This window comes from Diadema antillarum, unplaced genomic scaffold, assembly GCF_040938485.1.
Source record: "Diadema antillarum isolate AM-2024a unplaced genomic scaffold, OU_Dant_1.0 seq00001274_RagTag, whole genome shotgun sequence".
Lineage (NCBI taxonomy): Eukaryota > Metazoa > Echinodermata > Echinoidea > Diadematoida > Diadematidae > Diadema > Diadema antillarum.
The window spans coordinates 169,655-189,699 of NW_027272055.1; the positions used below are offsets into that span (position 1 = coordinate 169,655).

General features: G+C 37.9%; 1 protein-coding gene across 4 annotated transcripts in view; it reads right to left on the reverse strand.

The window, feature by feature from the left end:
• Positions 1-5,149: 5,149 nt before the first annotated feature.
• LOC139745549 (uncharacterized) overlaps positions 5,150-20,045 on the reverse strand; it is an 85,050-nt gene continuing 70,154 nt past the window's right edge. For 3 of the 4 annotated variants that reach the window (XM_071655941.1, XM_071655944.1, XM_071655942.1), the window contains one exon: positions 5,150-6,610. In XM_071655941.1, coding sequence (XP_071512042.1) covers positions 6,513-6,610 — 98 coding nt within the window. In that variant the 3' untranslated portion in view covers positions 5,150-6,512. Of the gene's footprint in view, positions 6,611-13,393; positions 13,456-20,045 lie in introns of all 4 variants that reach the window. The other variant, XM_071655943.1, reaches the window with a different exon arrangement.

Genomic DNA, 20,045 nt, shown 5'->3' on the forward strand with positions numbered 1-20,045 from the left:
CTTTTTGACTAGATCAATGGAAAATTATGACCTCTTTAATCTAGCTCACTCAATATGCATATTCATGAGGGCTGTTCGAGGACTGTTTAGCAACAATAAAGTGACATTTCACGATTTCATGACTTTCCCAATTTTCATCCGATTTTGACCAAATTTTCCTTGTTTCCACATACAAAATTCTCAATCTTTCTTTTAAGACTAACTTTTAAGTGGTACAGAATTCTCCTTTAAACCCGACGTTAAGATTTGCATGGCATCACATTGATAGTTTCACTGTGGAGGTAAAATGGTGCGGCTCAAGGTCTCTACTCATAAGCACATCTCAGTTCGTACTGGTATACTTGAAGGTGGGGCAAATGTGCATCGTCACACGTTCATCTACAAGCCTTGACAGCACTTCATACATTACACTTACAAAAATGCCTTACTTCACAAAATACATCCATGCCGACACAAGCATTTAACGATCATATGACTGTGATGCACTATTCTCCTCTTCTTGCAGAGACCTTAGGGTTACCATGCCAACACAGGTTGAGGACATTAATAACCTAGCAGCAGTAACCATGTCACAGGTTTGGCACCAAAAGCTACCGTAGAACCAGACATTTTTGCATGCATGAAATTTTCGCAAATTTTGCAAGTCAAGATTCGTGACATTAAAATGCACACAAAAGTTCTCGTCTATGATATTGAAAGCCAGCGGCAATTCACAAAAATTTTATGCTGCGAAAAAGGCCACTGCCTCCCAATTCATGAGAATTTCATGCTGCGAAGCATTACTGGTTTGATAGTATCTTTAGTCCTCTATGATACTGAATTCAGGAACCATTAAATCACAGATTGACTTTGGGCTGGAACGTTTTCATTGGTAACTGAAAGGGAATAAGATACTGGGTATTGATTTGAGAGACATTACAGTGTATATCATGTGATTTCACACTTTTCATGAAGTGTGGTGCCTAATCTCTGTTTCAGTTGAGCTAAAGCTAACCCGCCTTTACAGACATGTCTATACCTCTTCCACCATTTTATAGATTTACTGGAAATTCATTACCTTTACAGAGTTCTAGCTGTTACAATTCATGAGATTGCAAAAAGCATTCAGACCATGACATAACCAATTCTGTTATCCATTTTCACGATGAGTTCCATCAGAACGTCAGCAGCAAACTCTTCATATTTGTGACAACTTCAATAGCAAGTGTCCGAACAGGATCACCGATTTGTAATCAAAGTATCAGTGGTAATAATGCATGGCTGTTAAGTGTGTTTTTGCCTGAATCTACCAGTCTCTGTCTCTTTTTTCCTCTTTCTTTCTCTAACTCTCTCACACATATGCACCCACACACCCACACCCACACACACACACACCAATTAACATACTCACAGGGATGCAAACTTGACCAAATCATCTTGCAGATACTGGCAAGACTGAAAATATTTTTTCCTACCATTTCAACAAGACAAGTTAAAAATATAATTCTTTGTTTCACTTCTGTGACAAACATAACTGCATAAGAAAAGCATCAAAAAATAATATCAAAGTGCGATACAAGTTCTTGTGAGGGTAGCTTGCATAGAAAAGAGACTGCAAGAAAAAGCCTACAGCTTTCAAGTCTGATACCTCTCACACCCATTCTGTGACATCGAATCAGTGCGAATCCACAAAGCCAATTCATTTTTGTCTACTTCACGCATAATTCTACACACGTCACAAGATGCAGAATTCATGAAAGGCACATATTACGGCAAGGCAATAACATCTTGAAATGTGCACGTATCAAAACATCATGAAGTAGATAAAGACAAACAAGAATATACTTTATTTCACCTCATTCAAAAACCAATCATGCTTCACGAGCATAAAATTGGCAACAGCAACACCACCTCCTACGGAGTGTCTGGAATCACTTTTCTGACATTTCTCTTTTTTTACACATTAGGCCTATAGTTGTCTGGCAATTTTGTTTTCTTTCTTTCTTCTATTTGTACCTGTAAGTGCTGAAGCATTTTGCAAAGTAGATAATTATATTTATCGTCACATGATACATTTGCTTTGCAGCTTGCTTGACTGACAATCAAAAACACCACTAACAATATAGTCTGGAAGAAAGGGGAAACAATATGTTGACTGTAACACTGCACCAAGGTACCTCGGATATCATGTAGAATGCCTTTTGTGTGTTCTAATAACAAAAGTCTCCTACTACAAAATCCTTGCTGCAAATTACTGGCCAAGGGCTGTCCGATGTCATTACATTGAAGCGATGTGTGAAAGTATGAAGCCCATGCATGGTTTCGGTTATGAAGACACACCTTGAACAGAGCTTGCCTATACTACCCTATGAATGGCGTTGCCAATGCGTAGAAAACTTGAACGTGTGATTTACAGAGCAATTTGTTGGTAATCTGAACCACAAAACATGCTGCAGATCAAACAGTGAAGAAATCTGAGAATGCATACTCATATGTTGACCAACATTCTGTGAGTCCTTTTTTTTTTCTTCTTCTTCTTTTCTTTTCTTGAAACTATTAAAGAACTTGCATATGAAATAATTTAATGATTAAACTTTCAGTAATGAAATAGCCTGACTACATTTTCATTGAACAAACAAGCTGGATGTTTTCTCTATGACCACTGTGAAATAAAAATTAAAGGCCTGCAACTGTTATATATTTAGAATGGTTTTGGATAAAGTAAACAGCGCACGCATTCTTTTGCTTTCCTTCTTGGGTAAAGTAGAGGGCTACAAATACATAAACTTATGCAACTGGGACTAACATCATATCTTTTTCTACTGAATTACAGAGGGATCTGTGAGGAGATTTTCACTAGAAAAACCAAAGGAAGCAGTAACATGACCATTGTCACCAACATTCATGCGACAAAATTTGGGAGATTTCACAAGACAATCAGGTAGTTACTTGTGAGCATCTAAAAGGGCAAAAAAACTCCTGAATCAGAGAGATTTTTTATACTCTCTTATCTACAGATATGCTGTATGAAGAGATAGTGAATTTCTTTCTTTTTTTTTTGAAGTTTCCTGCATAATTACTACAGGGAAACTTGGCAGCTCTGCACAACTCAGACAAGTTTCCAACCTGCTCTTTCCATCAGAGCCAACGTGGTGTAGACCTCTGCTAATGTACATTTTACACAAGTCTGTTTAGCTCATTCAAAGCCGACTTGTGTCACAAAAGGGCACTCCATAGTGTTCAGTTCCCAGAGGCATGTGTAAACAGTCCAAATATTGCTTTCTCTCTCAAATGAACTCAAGTAAAATGAACTATTAACCCATTGTGGACAAACTCATTTTACTATACATAACACACATTTTCCACAGAGATCTGCCTGAGTATACTTGGGACTGTTCAATGGGTTGACAAAAGTAAAATGAACGGGGGGAAAGAAAAGCATGTATCACTTGTACACTCTTTGGATAATGTCTTTTCCTCCTGGAGAGTAAATGGATTTAACATCTCAAAATTCTCAAACTCACAGGTAATAGTCAAAGCACATTTCGCGCCTGCTAAATTTTATCTCAGACACTTCTAGAAGCATATGCAGTGCCGATGGTATGAAGGAACATAGTCTGGCCATGGAAGATGAGGTAATAATGGACTTACAGTTTGCTTCAAGTGATCCAGAGCATATGCCTGGGAAGCTCCAGGCTATCTATTGTCAATAAAGGTAGAGGAGGTGTAATTACCATCGGTGTAAAGCCCTCTTAGCATATGTTGATAATTGACCTGGGGCTGTCTGGAGATAGGGAAGAATGTCAAGTGTGTTAAAGTAAGTATCATGGATGTGCACCTTTCAGAATGACAATGGGAATGTGGTGGGCGAGTGGCACTGGGGTAAGGGTAACAGGTTTACAGTGTTTCAACAAACTGCTTTCTGGTTTACCATTGGGAATTAGAAAAATATTTCCTACCTAATCTTTGAGTTTTTCAACTGTCTTTAAATTGCTGATGTACCTTCCCTCACATTAAATGAAATGTACCATTATCTCGAGAATTAAACATAGCCAATACACAGAATGTTCTGGAATGTTTTCTTTGGGGAGTGAACTGCCTTTTTTGTGATGGATTCACTTCAGTTTGAAGACCTAAATGATGCTTGAAGTGCCTTACGGTTCATGGAATCTTCTGGAAATTGTTTTACATAATTGATCTTCATCTTTTACGTACCACAACATGGTGACAGTTATGCAGAATGCAGTGGCGTTTACTCGACATCAAAAGTCACCATCTTTAACACAGCATCGCAGAAGACTGGCTTTCATTCAAGAGCCAAAAACATTTCGTGTATGGATGGTTGTCACTCTTGACAACCGAGAGAAACACACACCACAACGAAATACCCTGGCATTTCCCATAAATCTCTCTTGTAGCGATCACTGGCGGATGCTCGACACTCGCATATCACTTTCAGTTCTCTTCTCTGCATGGTGAGACTCCATAAAAGCTCATACTAACCATGAGCCTTCTCCTATAAAAACTTGACACAGACTATCATGACAACCACGCACTGCAACATGGCCATGGTTCATGCTGCATCTTCTTAAAATGCTCAGACTACCACACTTCCTTTCCTATACTCTGTTCTCCTTGGGGTGCTTCTATGAAATAGGAGAGATGCAAGAAATGCTAGCCCTCAAAAAGTGCCAGCACACACTTATCCTCATTGGCAAAAAGTAATCAAGTTTGCAGTGTACAGGCTTTGCAAGCCCCCGTGAAGGGACCAACAGAGGATGGATGTTTAGGGTGCGTTAGAGCACTCTCCTAAAGCGAACTGTACCGTACCGAACCCGCGCCAGATGAGTACATTTTGTACTCGAACGCTCCTAAAGTTTACCATACCAAACCGAGCCAAAAGTGGACCAGTTCCCAAGCAATGTGCTCCAAAACAGTACCAAAAGCATATCAAAAGTTCACATGTGAAGAATGCGCATATCATGCACATACGTCATAATGCAAAGAGTTCATTCTCTTTGTTCAGGACATCTGTAAATAGTTAAAGCTTGCCAGGTGAATGCCCCTATTGCTACACAATGTGTGACCTCCTCTAAAAATAACTCATGAGGTGCACTTTCTTCTCCGAGCGCTCAAACAATCCATGTCTGGCACAGTTTGGTATGGTTCGCTTTGGTTCGCGTTTGAGTGCTCGAACGCACCCTTAGATAATGCCAGTCTATGATAAGATGCATAACTATTTCACAAACCCCAAAGTTTATAGCTGGGTTATGCATAGACAACATTTCTTATATGGGCAAATTAATCACCTGTAACTCATCTTATGGTATACATTGGAATTTGGGGAGATAGCAGAATTTGAGATTTGTGGTTCATATCCAGTAATGTTACTGAAAATTTGTGCCCCTGCAATTGTCCAAAACACTGGCATCCCTGTAGTCTCCCAATGATAAGGGATGTCTCAATGAATCTGGATCATATAGTCATGCGTAGTGGTAACATTGATATCATTTGACACACCCACAACTAAAATCAATGAATAAAAGTCCGTCATAATCAAGACAATACAATTGTGTATCAAAACTAGATTAAGACAATACGATTGCGTATCAAAACTAAGGCACTCTCTTCACACAGCTCCTTGGTATACAAAATATCACACGCATCTCTAGAATCAACCTTACACGTTTCTGTAATGTGACTGAAAGCTATAAATTCAAGCTGGGATCGACTACACCACAGCTGCACAACCTTTTCCATAGATCATTCTCTCTTGTTGTCAGCGGTGAGAGTCTGCCATCATAAATTATTTGATACATCACTCGCTGCTCAGAGTCAACTTCAAGCACCACTTCAGCTGGTCATCTCAGCACATAGCACTTTGCAGCAAAATGGAAAGAATGCTCCGAATCCTCCATTTCTGGCAACCCTTATGTCACTCACACACCGGATTACTTGATGCATGCTTTTTCACAGAAGAGAGGGAAAAAACAAAACAAGCATGGGCTTCCCAGAAAAGTTAAGCAAAATTTGTCGAAAAGACTGCGGTTTTGTTGTTGTCTGCTAATTTGTAACAAGCTATGTGTTGGTTGGCATATTCGTCACACGTCATAAACAAAGCTTTGATTTCTTTGCATAGGATCATATTAGTTGTCTGTGATGCTACGCGCACCATCCTACACGTTTAGCCACAGGAAAGACTAAGGTTGATTAGCTGCTTTAAGACACGATCCCTTGATTTCGCCCCTCTTGCGTCCAGCCCCTTGGCGGAGGGCTAACTCTCTGTTGAAGATCACATGGTGTCGTTTCCGTGGACGCCTTGTATAATGCCTTTCTCGAGAACACCTCCTTGCACCAGTCACACATTTTTAGGCGGCAATCAAACATTTGTCACTTAGCTGCACTCCCTACATTCGCAGAGAGCTCTGCTTTCCCGTCAAGATAAAAATTATATTATAATCCAGTTTGAACATCAACGGGTCACTTTACAAGTTCCACATCCCATTGGGGGCAGAGTGTCAGGTTTTCGTTGGCTATGCGCTCGACTCCTCTCTGATCCCAAACTTCTTGAAGGCCCTCTGAAGTTCCGCGATGTTGCCAGGAGGACAGGAATTGGTTGGTCTAAGGGGAGCTGTGGGAAAAATTCACACAACAGACACAGAATTAATACGTGAACTCTCTGGATCCAACAAAAAGTTGTACAACACATGAATCACCTGTACTTTAAAAACAATTCCACATGTATGAGAAATGAAATTCAAAGTGTTTGTCATGGACACCAGTGGTGGAAGAAAGGAAACCATGAGACACATTTCAACAAGAAGAAGAACAACACTTGATACCTAACATTTACATCCAAATGACACATTCACTTTCGTAATGATATTAAAGTTACAACTTTGGTTAACCTCAGAAAAAAAAAAAAAAAACCTGATGAAAAGTGACCCCATATCTTTGGGATTTCTGCCTCTATGAGCTCTGTACTCGATAATAGCACACATTCACTACCCACCCATCTTATCTAATTGTAGGTTTAAATCTTACAGGTCAGTACAGAGCTGGAGTGTTCTTTTTGTTGTTTTCAACCAGTTGTGTGTGCCCTTACAACAGCTTTCCTTTTAGTATATCACCACACAATATTTGTGGTGATTTGTGGTGCACTATTAACCCATTGAGGACGGGCTGATTTTGCTACAACACGCATTTCCTATAGACACTTGCCCGAGTATACTCGGGACTCATCCTCAACAGGTTAAACAAATTGTTAAGTCAGTGAGCAAGCTGACCCTTAGCTTGACCCAAGCAACCTGATTTTTTTTTTTTTTTTTTTTTACATGCACAGAATAGAATAGTGGCTTTTTCTGATGGTGATTGCATTTCACCATTTCAAAATCAAAATTGTCAGGAATGCCTCTTTTATGCTTGTAAGAAACATTCTCTTACAAACGGCACATTCAAATTTTGGGGCAAAACTTTCCCAATAGCCCACAGTGTTACACATAAAGCAGCATAAAATATATTTGTTCATTTTAGCAATCAGATATCCCTAAAGACCTCCATGACAAACAATTTTGTTTATTTCTTCTACCATGGACCCTGTGCTAGGGATCGTCCTGTGGTAGGGTCCATGGTTCTACACATGACTCTATGGCAGGATCATGACCTTGGGGGTACTACAAAATAATGTTTAGTACCGTCCTTGAGTGAAAACAGGATTAATATACAAATGATGCACAGGATAGAGTGCGTTAGTGTAGGCTTAGTGCACTCGAGGGTATTTACAATTGTGAAACATGCACGAGGCGAAGCCGAGTGCATGTTGCACTACATTGCAAATACCCGAGAGTGAGCTACGCCTCCACTAACGCCACGAAATAATCCTGTGCATCATTTGTTTTATAAAATGGGTCGAAAATTCGAAAACTAACATCATTTTTCAGCGTTTTTCACGTACCTTTGTGGGTCAAGACGTCCGAAGATGTTCGTCCCAAACTTTTTACGCACGTCGCACTCGCGGAAGTCCCGCACATACAGTATAAGTATAATGGGGGGTTGGGTTTCCGGACACCCGCATGAAAACTTACTTATTTTACATAGAATATGCACCCTTTACCTTAAAGACTTGATATAGACTCCTCATATAGGCCTACTAGACAACATACTCTGAAAACGGCGTGAGAATTAACCTGCTAAATCGTTGGATTTGCTCTTCAAAGTGACTCCATGTACGCGTCCGGTCCCATAACGCTTGGTCTACTGTACTGTACAAAGTGTACGTGTAGTACAGTATACGTACGTATACATATGTTATGCACATATGTTATGCACATATGTTATGCACATATGTTATGCACAAGGGAAGACAGGCCGGCCGGCCGGCAGCCCGAACTAGAAGTTGTTTACAGGATTGATAGCGCGTACGCGTATGCATGCAATTCATCAAAGGAGCCGCCGTGCGCACAGACGATCGGCAATCTACCATAGGATTACAGGCAGTGCAGTTGTACTGAAGTAAAGGAAGGAGGTGTGTCTCATTTCAGCGCTTCCTATTGGCTACATTCTTGAACCCATTTTATAATCCATTCTAACACAATTGCCTATGAGCAACTGATTAATGCATGCATCGCTCAAACTACCCCAAAACCTTTACAAGATCAAGTGTGGAGAAAACTATTCACTTTCATCAGAGCATCACTGAACATTTGTGAAATATTTCTACTAGCTCCAAGCTTACCTTTCCATAATTTTGGTCATTGCGCTGCTTTTATGTTTTATTGGCTTGCAGTCAGTAAACATGTTACAAAGTTAGTAATTTTGTTTACGAAAGGCTGGCTGCTCTCTATTGGCAAAGAATCTACCAAATACCATTTCTTCTTTTATATGTCCCTGACTACGTAAGATTAAGACATGTGCAGTAATACAGTTGCCCTTGATTGAAAAGAAAAAGAAATATTTCAATACAGGCAGGACTATTAGTAATTGTCTAGGCTATCACTTGCAGAAGTCAGATTCTTGCCACTATCGATTGGCAAAACAAAGCATGGTGGTTGTAACAAAATGACAACAAGATGCAAAATAAGTTTCAAACATATAAAAAACAAAATATGAGGGGAAAAAAAATCACATTCAAGAAGGCACAATTGACATAAAGCAGCAAAGAAAAAATAATGACTCTGATGAATTGTTCACAAGCAACAACAAAAGCAATTCCCTAGGCTTCAGAATATAATCATATTGGCATATATTGCTCTATCCATATCTTAGATAAGTTTCAGACAAGGAATTACTCTCCATGCCTAATCAGTATGTTTGTAAATTCATCACATACATTGTACCTGTACCCATAAAGACTTCTAGCATCATAACATGCACAGTCAGTATTCCCTGTAACAAGAAGCAAGACATGCACCTCTAGGATTCTAGAGCACAATTTCTTTCTTCAACAAGGCATGAAATATCCAACACAGTCATGTCAACTGATACAGTACAAAACTACAATATGCACTTTTCAATCATATAAGATTAAAACCCGCTGGAGACTATGGTAGTCCTGAGTACACTTGGGCATGTGTGTGTGGGAAATGTGTGTTGTAGCAAAATCTGCTAGTCCTCAACGGGTTAAGCATGAAGTTTTTGTGAGTTGGGCAATGGTTCACAAACATGTGACAGGACAAGGCTGGAATGGACATGGAAGAATTACTGCCTACATTCAGTTACAGAGAGGGTGAGTTTGCTTGAATGCTTGAGATGAAGGTAGCTGAATGTTTCTTTCACACACGGCTGAGACATTGTTGGTTTCGTTGTAGCACAATACAAAATGGAAGGATGTTTGGTAATCAAGAGGGGGAGGTGGGAAATGAATGAGGGATAAATGTCATTAAATTCCGAAGATGCATCAATGATGAATAACTGATACCAACAAAACTGATGCTCTCTCTCTCACTCTATCTATGTGCAGATCTATCTATATCTCTCTCCCGCACAAATCCTGCACACACTTCTCTTTCACAACTGGCTTGGACTCCACAGTCACATTCGACATAAACATCAGCCGATGAGACAGCATAGAAACTGATGAATCCAATGCTTGGTTACGAGCTGGAGCCTATGATCGATCGATCTATCTATCTATCTATCTATCTACAATGTATAGTATCTATCTACAATGTATCTATCTATCTATTTACAATGTATCATCTATCTATCTATATGATCTATCTATATACAATGTATCTATCTATCTATCTATCTACATGTAATTTATCTATCTCACTATCTCTCCATCTAATCTATCTATCTATCTTTCTATCTATGATCTACATTCTATCTATCTATAAATAATGGCAAATGCACAAGACTATGGAAAGTGATGTCAGGAAATCTTGTGCAGTCCTTGATGTCCACTTGCAGACTGCCCTGGTCAGATTAAACATTAAACATAACAACTTGACACTCTGCCCAATGAGACCACAATGGACATCCGATGATTGACAGGATGGCATTCCTTGAGGACTTGAAATACGAGCGCGACGTGTTTGAAGACCAACACAAGAGACAGCCAACTAAACCATGGCTCAATCATGTCTAGCGCTTCTATTTCTTCTTCTTCTTCATGTTAAGAATCTGCCTCCTTTAATTCTGAAGATTCTTGCAGATATCAGCCGATTTTTGTGTTTTTGACCACTTCACTGGGATTTCAACCTGTATTGTATAGTGGTTGCAAAGTAATAGACAGCCATGGTGTACCTGCATGTGTTTTCTTTTTTAAGAAAGATAATCTTGATCTCTTTAGGTGCTTTGTACGAGTAAACAAAAATGTGTCCAGTCATAACAATAAAGAGGAAACAGAAATAGAAATCAGAAAATGATTATCCCTACAGAATGGAGCTCTGGTTGGATCCTGTCACACTGCCATATCATATGGACCATGATGTAATATATGTGTGACCGTGCACCTCAAAACGAACATAAAGTCGCACACACTGATTTTGCGTGAGGACTGAAAATAAGTGAAATGGGTCAACCTAGCCGAACTTGAGTTTTTCATATTTTCTGAAAGAGCGGGTCTTCTTTTACATTAAGGTAAAATTTGGGATCATAAAACGGGCAGGAAAGTGTGTTTTTTTAGCAGTTTATCTCGAACATTTTTGGTAGAATAGTGTGATTAGGTGTGTCTTTAGAATCGCTTTTTTATTTCTGAAAAACCTTGTCCACAGTCTTCACTTTCAACTCTATAACTTTTGAAAGGATAGGGCTACTGCTTTGAAAGTTGGCATTAATTATGGACAGAATGTGTTCATGAGGCATGCTTAATTTCAGTTTAATCTTATAATCCCTTCATTGTTATTACTCTGGTGGTTTACTTCCTCTTTTTTTTTTGTCCCATTCATTGCACAGCCAGCACGGTTTGGTAAAGATTAAGCGCTTGAATAGACACTGTACTTCAGAGCCTCTTTTCTCAGTTCACACTTTTCCTGAGTTTGTGCTTTCTTTCCAATATTTAGATAGGTTAGGAGAGTCCATTTGATTTGAGTTATACATAATTTTAAAGCTTAAAGTCTGCTCTTTTATAATATGGTCTTAACTAAAAAATTTATGTTTGGCGACTTTTTGTTTGTTTTGAGGTGCAGGCTCACATATACTAAATATATCACAAGTATCATGAAAAAACTGGGACTTGTCAGGCAATATCCTATGCCGTTTGTTGCATCTGCAATAAAAGATGCACATTCTTTTTTGTAATAAGAAAGAGATACCATGCCTTCTCAAGAGAACATTAGCCATTTCCTACCTTGGGGGACAATAATACACCACATTTGTGGACCAGGAGGCAATACCTTTAAGTGTTATTGATTTCACAAACATTGCATGACTCACTTATTTCACAATAATAAAAACACCGTGAAATTATACCCAATATACACTATATTCTGACACCATCAACCAGCAACTTGATATAAGAAATTCTAGTACATGTGATTAGTCACAAATCCAGTGCCTCTATACAACAACACCTAGCTCATATCACCGTCTCTTGCTCCAGGGACTATTTAAAATTGTTCATGTCTTTAACGGAAATCCCGTTTCTCTTTAAGCAGAAAGAAAAAAAGTGCATTATATGTGTGCATGTGTGTGTATCTATGTGTACATTGTATATACAAATTCATATTCCTACATGCATATACAAATGAAATTAGTGTGTGTGCATTATGTTAACCATCTACCTAGGAAAGCAGCTGCTTTTTCAGTTGCACAAGCATTACACATAGAGTAGTCCTTTATATTCTTTTATTTGGTTTGAATGCACCATATGCACTGCGCTGACCGGCAAAACAATATGTAATGTACCAGATGGTGGACTGTACTCCACAAGAAGAAGAAAAAACAGAACCTGAATTGTTTGCATAGCACCCCCCCCCCCCCCCACTACATCCATTTTAGATTGCTAATTGGACTTCATGGTCTTTCCTGGCGGCTCTACATGCAGCCACTGGTAACCATTCTACTCTAGACTGCCCAATGCTACCACTGATGTGCTAAAAGCAAGAACACTGACCATAAAATGGTCTGAATGCATCACTGTTGTTATTCGCAAGTAAAATCCCAGTACACAGTGCATTGCAATCCCACTAAACTATTCAGTTCAGGTATCACAGAGCATTCTAACTAAAATCTAACAACTGTCAGCACAGATGACAGCGTATACTGACAAGAAATCACGAGTAGTTACGAATTAAAGCTTTGCTTTCATTAAACAAATCAAAGAAGCGATAAAATGTATGTACTACACATTTGTATGTGCACATATCATTGGCCTGGACAAGAGAATCATGTGAAGATCAAATAAGAGCATTTTATATTCTGATTTCAAATCATCCCATAGTATCATACAGTACTGGATCTGTGTTTGTACTGTTTGATACATATCTGTGACTATGGAAGAGAAACTTGTGCTGAACCAAAAAACTGAAAAATAACCTGATAACATGAAAATAAAAGGTAAAAGTGAATTTTGCCAAAGTACATTGCATTCTACATATGATCGCCATCATACTCAGTGTACTTCACTCAGATTTCAATGTAACCATGTGAAAAAAGAAAGACAGAACTTGGACCTTAGGGGAAAACCCCCCACACAATTAGAACTGTAGACTGGTGCAGGAGTCTAAATCTAGCACTCAAAGGATGCAAAAATTCTGTGACTACAGAAGAAATAGTGCTGAACCGAAAAACTAAAAAATTACCTAATAACCTGAAAATAATAGGTAAAAGTGAATTTTGCCGAAATGAAGAAGCCTTATTGATATTGAGTGCAAAATATTATGGCAATTTGATATCATAGTACATATTTGACAAGTTAATGTGTGACAAGTTTTTGTGCGAAATAGGTAGTACACTTTTGAAGGCTTCTTACCAACACCGTCTAGAGTCTAAAAACGAGTTGTCCCTGTCATTTTGGTAGCTCGGTGTGAGAGACTGGAAAGAAGGAGAATACAACTTCTAATATCATTATACAATTCCATTGACAGAAATCGGTTGCCTGGCTTAGCTTGTGGGCAGAAGAATGAAAAAAAAAAACCAAAAAAAGAAGAAGAAGACATTTTTGTATGATGGTGCTATGGCATACAACAGTTTGGGGGTACTGCCAATATGCAAATGCCAACCCCTGCCAGCCTGTTTCAGATGCATTGTGGGATGGCTCTGTAGCAAAGTTGGATTTGGTCTGGGCTGATCTTGCTCTCTAGACCAGCGCGAACAGAGTTTGGATTACCTGGCCAGGCAGGATGAGTAGGTGAAGAAGAACTGTGTGTGGTAGAGTATGCCAACCAACCAACCAACCAACCAACCAAGGTCACGTCTTTCATCCAGGGGTATTTTTGAAGATTTCTTGAAATTGCGTATCATCATGCGTCCAACACATTACAGCATCACAGTGACAACTTTAATGGCCGAAAATCAGTAAAACTGAAAACCTGTATTAAAACTCTTTTCATGCCAAATTCAAAATGAGGAAAAGAGTAGTACTAGAAATGCATGCATTGATTGTGTTGCATCGTATGCGGATGAAAACGGGAAACAAAAATGCTACCGAGCTATCCCACAGTGCATCTGTGGCACGGCTCTACAACCTTGCTTTGCATATTGGTGGTACCCTGAAGTAATATACTCCAACACTGGATATTACAAAAGCTGCCAATATCTGCAAAATAAAAGCGACCATGATCCGCAAAATCATGACTGTACTGGCTCCTTGTATACTTTTCCATAAATGTGCGCCAAGTTGCCAAGGTGACAACATGAATAATCATAAAATGCCATTGCTTTTCTTTCTAATTTCACTGTGATACACATGTCAGAAGTAAATACATTGTACTAACCCAGTTCTACATGACTGACAAGATGAAAAAGGAAAAAACTTGTCTCCATCAATAAAACGACAATTCCCACATACGTGTACATCAATACTAAGATAAATACGGTACCCCACGCCATAAATGACATCCAATAGGGAGGGAGATTAGAACGTGAAGAGAAACAAGAAGTTATGTACAGCCTTTCAAGCAGAAAGCAAAACAAAAGAGGTTAGCTGTGGTTGCTACATATGACAAGGGAAAGAGTTCCCAACCTGCACTTCATATTTCCGGAGTTTAAAATGATGAGAAGAAAAAAAAAAAAGAATAATAATGGCAATTTGGGGGTGCCCATACTGTTATATCGAAAGTCAAATAGAAGACACCTGAAAGTAATTTAGATGTAATGGGTCTAATCTTCTTTTTCTTCTTTTTTCTTTTCTTTCTTCTTTCATTCTTTTTTTTTTTTGGGGGGGGGGGGTTTGTCAAGGCTGGTATGCAGCATAATGTATAAGCATGGCAGTTGTAAACAAACTAGAATGACACTAAATGAGGACAGGGGGATTACTCCATACACACACATAAAAAGTGGGACATGCTCTTTCAATGGAATGTTTTAAAGTGGTTTCAGATATTGGCATTATACGAAATGCAGCAGACCTGTTATATTGGTGTTTAAAATCACCCAAGAGATAGGGGAAAATCAACAACTACTTTATAGAAACTTACAACAAAAAATAAATAACATTTTATTTGATCTGTTCTTTGCCGTCGTGACCATGTAAAAGAAGAGATATGAAATTACGTAATAGAGAATGTAACAAATTAAAAAAGAAATGACAGCTTTGAATGAGAAAACGGCCTAGGAACCAACTTTTGGTTGGGGGCATTTTTTTCCCCTCAAAATGCAGAGATAATGAAATATTACACTTACTTCATATGTATATCAGAGTTGGAATGCTGCAGCATGCTTGTGATAAGTTTATTAGATAGTTGCAATTTAGCCAGTGGAGAGAACTGAATGTCATGAAATTTTGTCATTTGACCTTATTAAAAAAAAAAAAACATTGTTTATATTAGGCTTTCAAAAAAAAAATCCCAATGGACAAATGAAGTGATAGCAATGATATGGTATGATATTTCTCTTTTTTTTTTCCATTTCATGTTTGTCGTTCATAGAAATTCTACAGCTGAAGAACTTGTCTACAAATTAACAGTATGCTGAAAACTTGCCATAAAAATGCATAAGTAATTCTTGTAAAGACAATTTTGGGGAATTTTTCTTTCATCTGATTCCTCCATATATTCAACTGAACCTGGACTTGAACGAACATTGATCAGATTTGCTTTGTTTTGTCGGACAGCCAATTTCTGCTGATAGCTTTCAGACTTAAGCGACAAGTGTTGTTAACGCGTAGCTGCATTCATAACCATGCACCTTTTCGCATCGCAGTATACACACGCAGACAGACACATAGCCATACACACACACACACACACGTTACTCTTTTGATTCTGTCCATCCAACACACAAGCAAAAATAAAGAAAGATGTATGCACAAAGTTTATGTTTTTTTGTCACACACATAGAGATAGTCTTACTTTCAAGTCTCCTTAATGACTTTTAATATGTAATTAAATGTGGTCACTGAAATATACTAAAATGCTTTAATTTGAAACAGTATCTGCTCCAATGATGACAATAAGTTATAACACTATCACTTTCTGATCAACTTTCCCATTAAAGTTCCCTTACCCCTTTCTGTGCCAGTGTCTTTAGTATGAAGAATGCTGTGGGGTTTTCTGTGCTAATAGATACTCGAACCACAGACAGGGTTTTTTTATGGTGTAAGTGATTCCTTTGTCTTGCCTTTGTTTCCTTTTGTTTTTGATTTTTTTTTTAAATTGTGAAGTGAAACTGTTACTACTTTAACATTCAGGTATGTAATTCATGTCCGGTCCGGGTCCTATGGCAACCCTTTATGAGAAGAATTGGCTGAAGGGGAAAAAAATAATAAAATGCTACTTTCAGTTCCAGATTTCTTGAATTTTAACAGGATATGGCTTCCTGACGACCTAAACTAAACTTTTACACTTTGCTTATAACAAATTTCACAATTCAAGCCTTTTTTAAGCAACTTTTGTTTTAAAAAAATAACAAAAAGATAAAAAGAGCATTTCTACCTCAGGTGATCTTTTTTTTTCTGCTTCACCTTTTCTTCTTACTGTAAATGCACACAATACAGCTGTAATTACTTTAAGAGCAGAATAACTGAAAGAAGCAAAGCAGATAAATTTTTATTGCCTTATCCCAATACTTGTAATTGCTTTTGAGCGAAACTTGAACAAAAGATATTGAAACAAATCCTTTATTTAAAGAAATGCAGGCAAGAGATTGATGTTGAAAGCAAGCTGCTTTCAAACAAATCCTTTATCTTAAGAAATGCACGCAAAAGATTGATGTTGAAAGCAAGCTGCTACCACATGGTTGGCTCCCACAGTCATACAAATACTGCAAAACCAGAAATTTTCCCTAATTTGACAGAGAAGCCAAGATTTGCAAGATTATTTTCTTGTCCAAACTATGCATTTATGACGCCAGTGACAATTTGATGGAAAAATGAAATGCCGAGGCAAAGGTCATCAGCTCCAATTCATGGAAATTTCATGCCATGAATATTTCTGGTTTTCACAGTAACATGGCAGAAGGAGACTCGAAATTATGCAGATGATGCATGTATGTGTCTGCACATGGCGATTGCACAGATGCTTTACAGAACACTAAATCTACAGTATGTTCCAAAAGAAATTACAATCGGATTTTCACATTGATAACACCCAATATGATTAAACTGTCCAAATGCTACTTCAGGGTCTTAAAATATAACATCTTAGCTCTATTTTGCAGAAAACCCCATTCAATTTGGTTAAGCGGTTACAGAGAAATGTGGATTGTTGTAAAGCATGTCATGAGTCTGATTCTTCCAAGTTTAGCACTTGGATGCTCTTGGAACTGCAAATCAATGTGTAAACACAATAGACAGAACTTGGAAGGAAGAGATTCCTGACATGCTCTACAAAATTCCTCATCTCTCTTTGACCACTGAAGCAAATCGAATGGGGTTTTCTGTAAGATGTAGGCAATGAGTTATCGTTTCATACCCTGAAATTATATTTGGATTGATTCACTATTTCAAAAGTTATCATTGCGGAGGGTCCCGTTGTAATCTTTTTTTTCTTTGGGGGGGGGGGGGGGGGACATAGGGTATGATATCTCCAACAGTAACCCCACTTCCCCATCTATGATTCTCACTGAGCAAAATTCTTCCATCATTAGAAGATGGCACATTAAAAAAAATCTAACTTCATATCTTAATACTTTTATACCAATTGCATTGTTATGACCTCCCTAAATGCATTTTCCACCTCCTAACCATCCCCGAGCAACACAAATGAAACAAAGAGTGCATAATCAAATCTGTCCATGAATGAGGGCTTGGAATATAAAAATCAGGCCAGTATCTTTTACCTTCCTTCAGAGGTGGCAGAAATGCTGCATGCTCTAATGGAAATGACAACAATATTCCATAACAACGTTTAGAATAGATTGATTTTGACTCCAATAAACTCATATTACAACAGAATCAAGGTAATCAGTCTAATAACCTAACACATCAATTCTAATTAAGTTAAGATTTATATGAGTGCATTACCAGTTGCATTTAAGCAAAAATTCTACATTTGCACATTGATGATTTCTTCTACGGGTACTGTTCGTTATTACGAGGGTTCACTATTCCGAAGGTCTGTATTCCAAAGGTTCGTTAATCCGAAACACACAAATTCCCTATAACTAGAGGTTCGTTAATCCAAAAATGAAAAAGGATTCGTTAATCTGAGCATTTGTGGCGTTATTCCGAAGGTTTGTTATTTCGAAGATTTGTTAATCCGAAAATGAAATTTGGAATAACGAACCTTCGGAATAACAAATCTTCGGACTGAAGAGCCTTCGGAATAACAAACCTTCAGAATAACGAGCTGTAACCTCTTCTTCACAGCAATAAGTAGGGCTCTGCATACGGCAATACAAACGTGCTGGCACTAAATTCTGGGACACTGTATCATTTACAGTGAAACTGCACTGATAACTCATCATCAATATTAGTATGTATACAGCGATTATATGTGTAAAATATTTCTTATATTGACAAAATAGAATGTAAGTTTTAACATCATTATGAAGTAGCAGTAAAATGGTTAGGATTGATTCGCACAATGTGTATTAAACAGCCCAGCCACAAGAGTATTAGTAGAGCTCTTCTTTTTGAAAACAAAAGAAAGGAATTGCAACTGATTGACAAAAATTGCCCTACATCGACGTAAATAAGCACTGAATTGATCAGTGTTTTAGTAGTAGCCATGATAAAAAATCACGGGGGTAAATATTCGAGCAGGATTCGAAACTACAACCTCCTGATCTCCGGACAGGCGTCATCTCCACTACACCACCGAGCATTCGCCCGACAGCCAGTGGTGCTTCTAATCCTTATAGCATGCAGCGGGTACTGTGTAATTAGGGCAATTTGTCAATCAGTTGCAATGAAAACATCTTGATGGAAGAATTTCATGAATTTGAAAAGGAAGGAAAGAGAAAAGAAGGGTGTAAAAATGTACAAGTGGCCAAGATGTTATGACAAGCAAACGGGATTCTGAAGAAAAAAAAATGTCAAAATAACTCGTCTTCATCACCAAGAAACAGTAGGCTATATATTGTTGTCACTTGTGGAGTGTATGTTTTTTGGTGTGTTTTGTTGATAACTTCAGCCACTTCATTCAATATACCTATAATTCATATGGCAAATATTGCAGTTTCTGAAGTTCAAGTATCACGTAGCAACCTTTAAAAGAGAACATTGCCTAGCTTACAAAAAAAAGGACCTCTGATCAGCAAAAATAATGAACTAAATTCTTACCTGTTGGTCTCCACTGATGGAGTACAAGTGTAATACAACAAAATTGCTGGTTAGTCAGTTAAGTGCATCCTGTATTTGTTTCAGGGTAACCTTTTTCGTTTTGGGTGGGTTCTGGTTGTTTTATTCTGTGTTGTTGTTTTTTGCTTTGACATAACATTGACATGGCGTGTGCAAAATCATGTGTGGTTGACATCTTGTGTTCTTCTTGACTACACAATCTATGGTTCAGGAATACATACCAGTAAGAAATTACTACCTAAACCACTGCTCTGCTATGAGCATATAGAAGGCTATATGGTGAATGATATCCATTTCATTAGTTACCACACAACCCTAACAAATATCTATCTATATATGATACATACATACATATCAAGTTAGATATATACATGATTTTGAAAAATGTTGATGCATTTTATATCATTCTAATGCTAACTGTTATACATGTAATGTATACATAAGTACACTGAAATGTAAAGAATGTTGTGATGGTAAAATGTACATGCAAAAAAAAAAAAAGAAGAAGAATGATTTCATACAAGGTGAATATTTAGATTCATGCATCATTTTTTTTTTTTTAAGTTTAAAGCAGGTGAGGTTTTTAAAACTTGACTCTTGGAAATGCAAGTTTTTGTGCAACATCATTTGGAGATGACAGAAATATGGGAGGGGGTAAAATTGTTCACAGAATATTATGACGATAGACACACATTGTTATTGTGAGCACCGATGTGTGATCAAG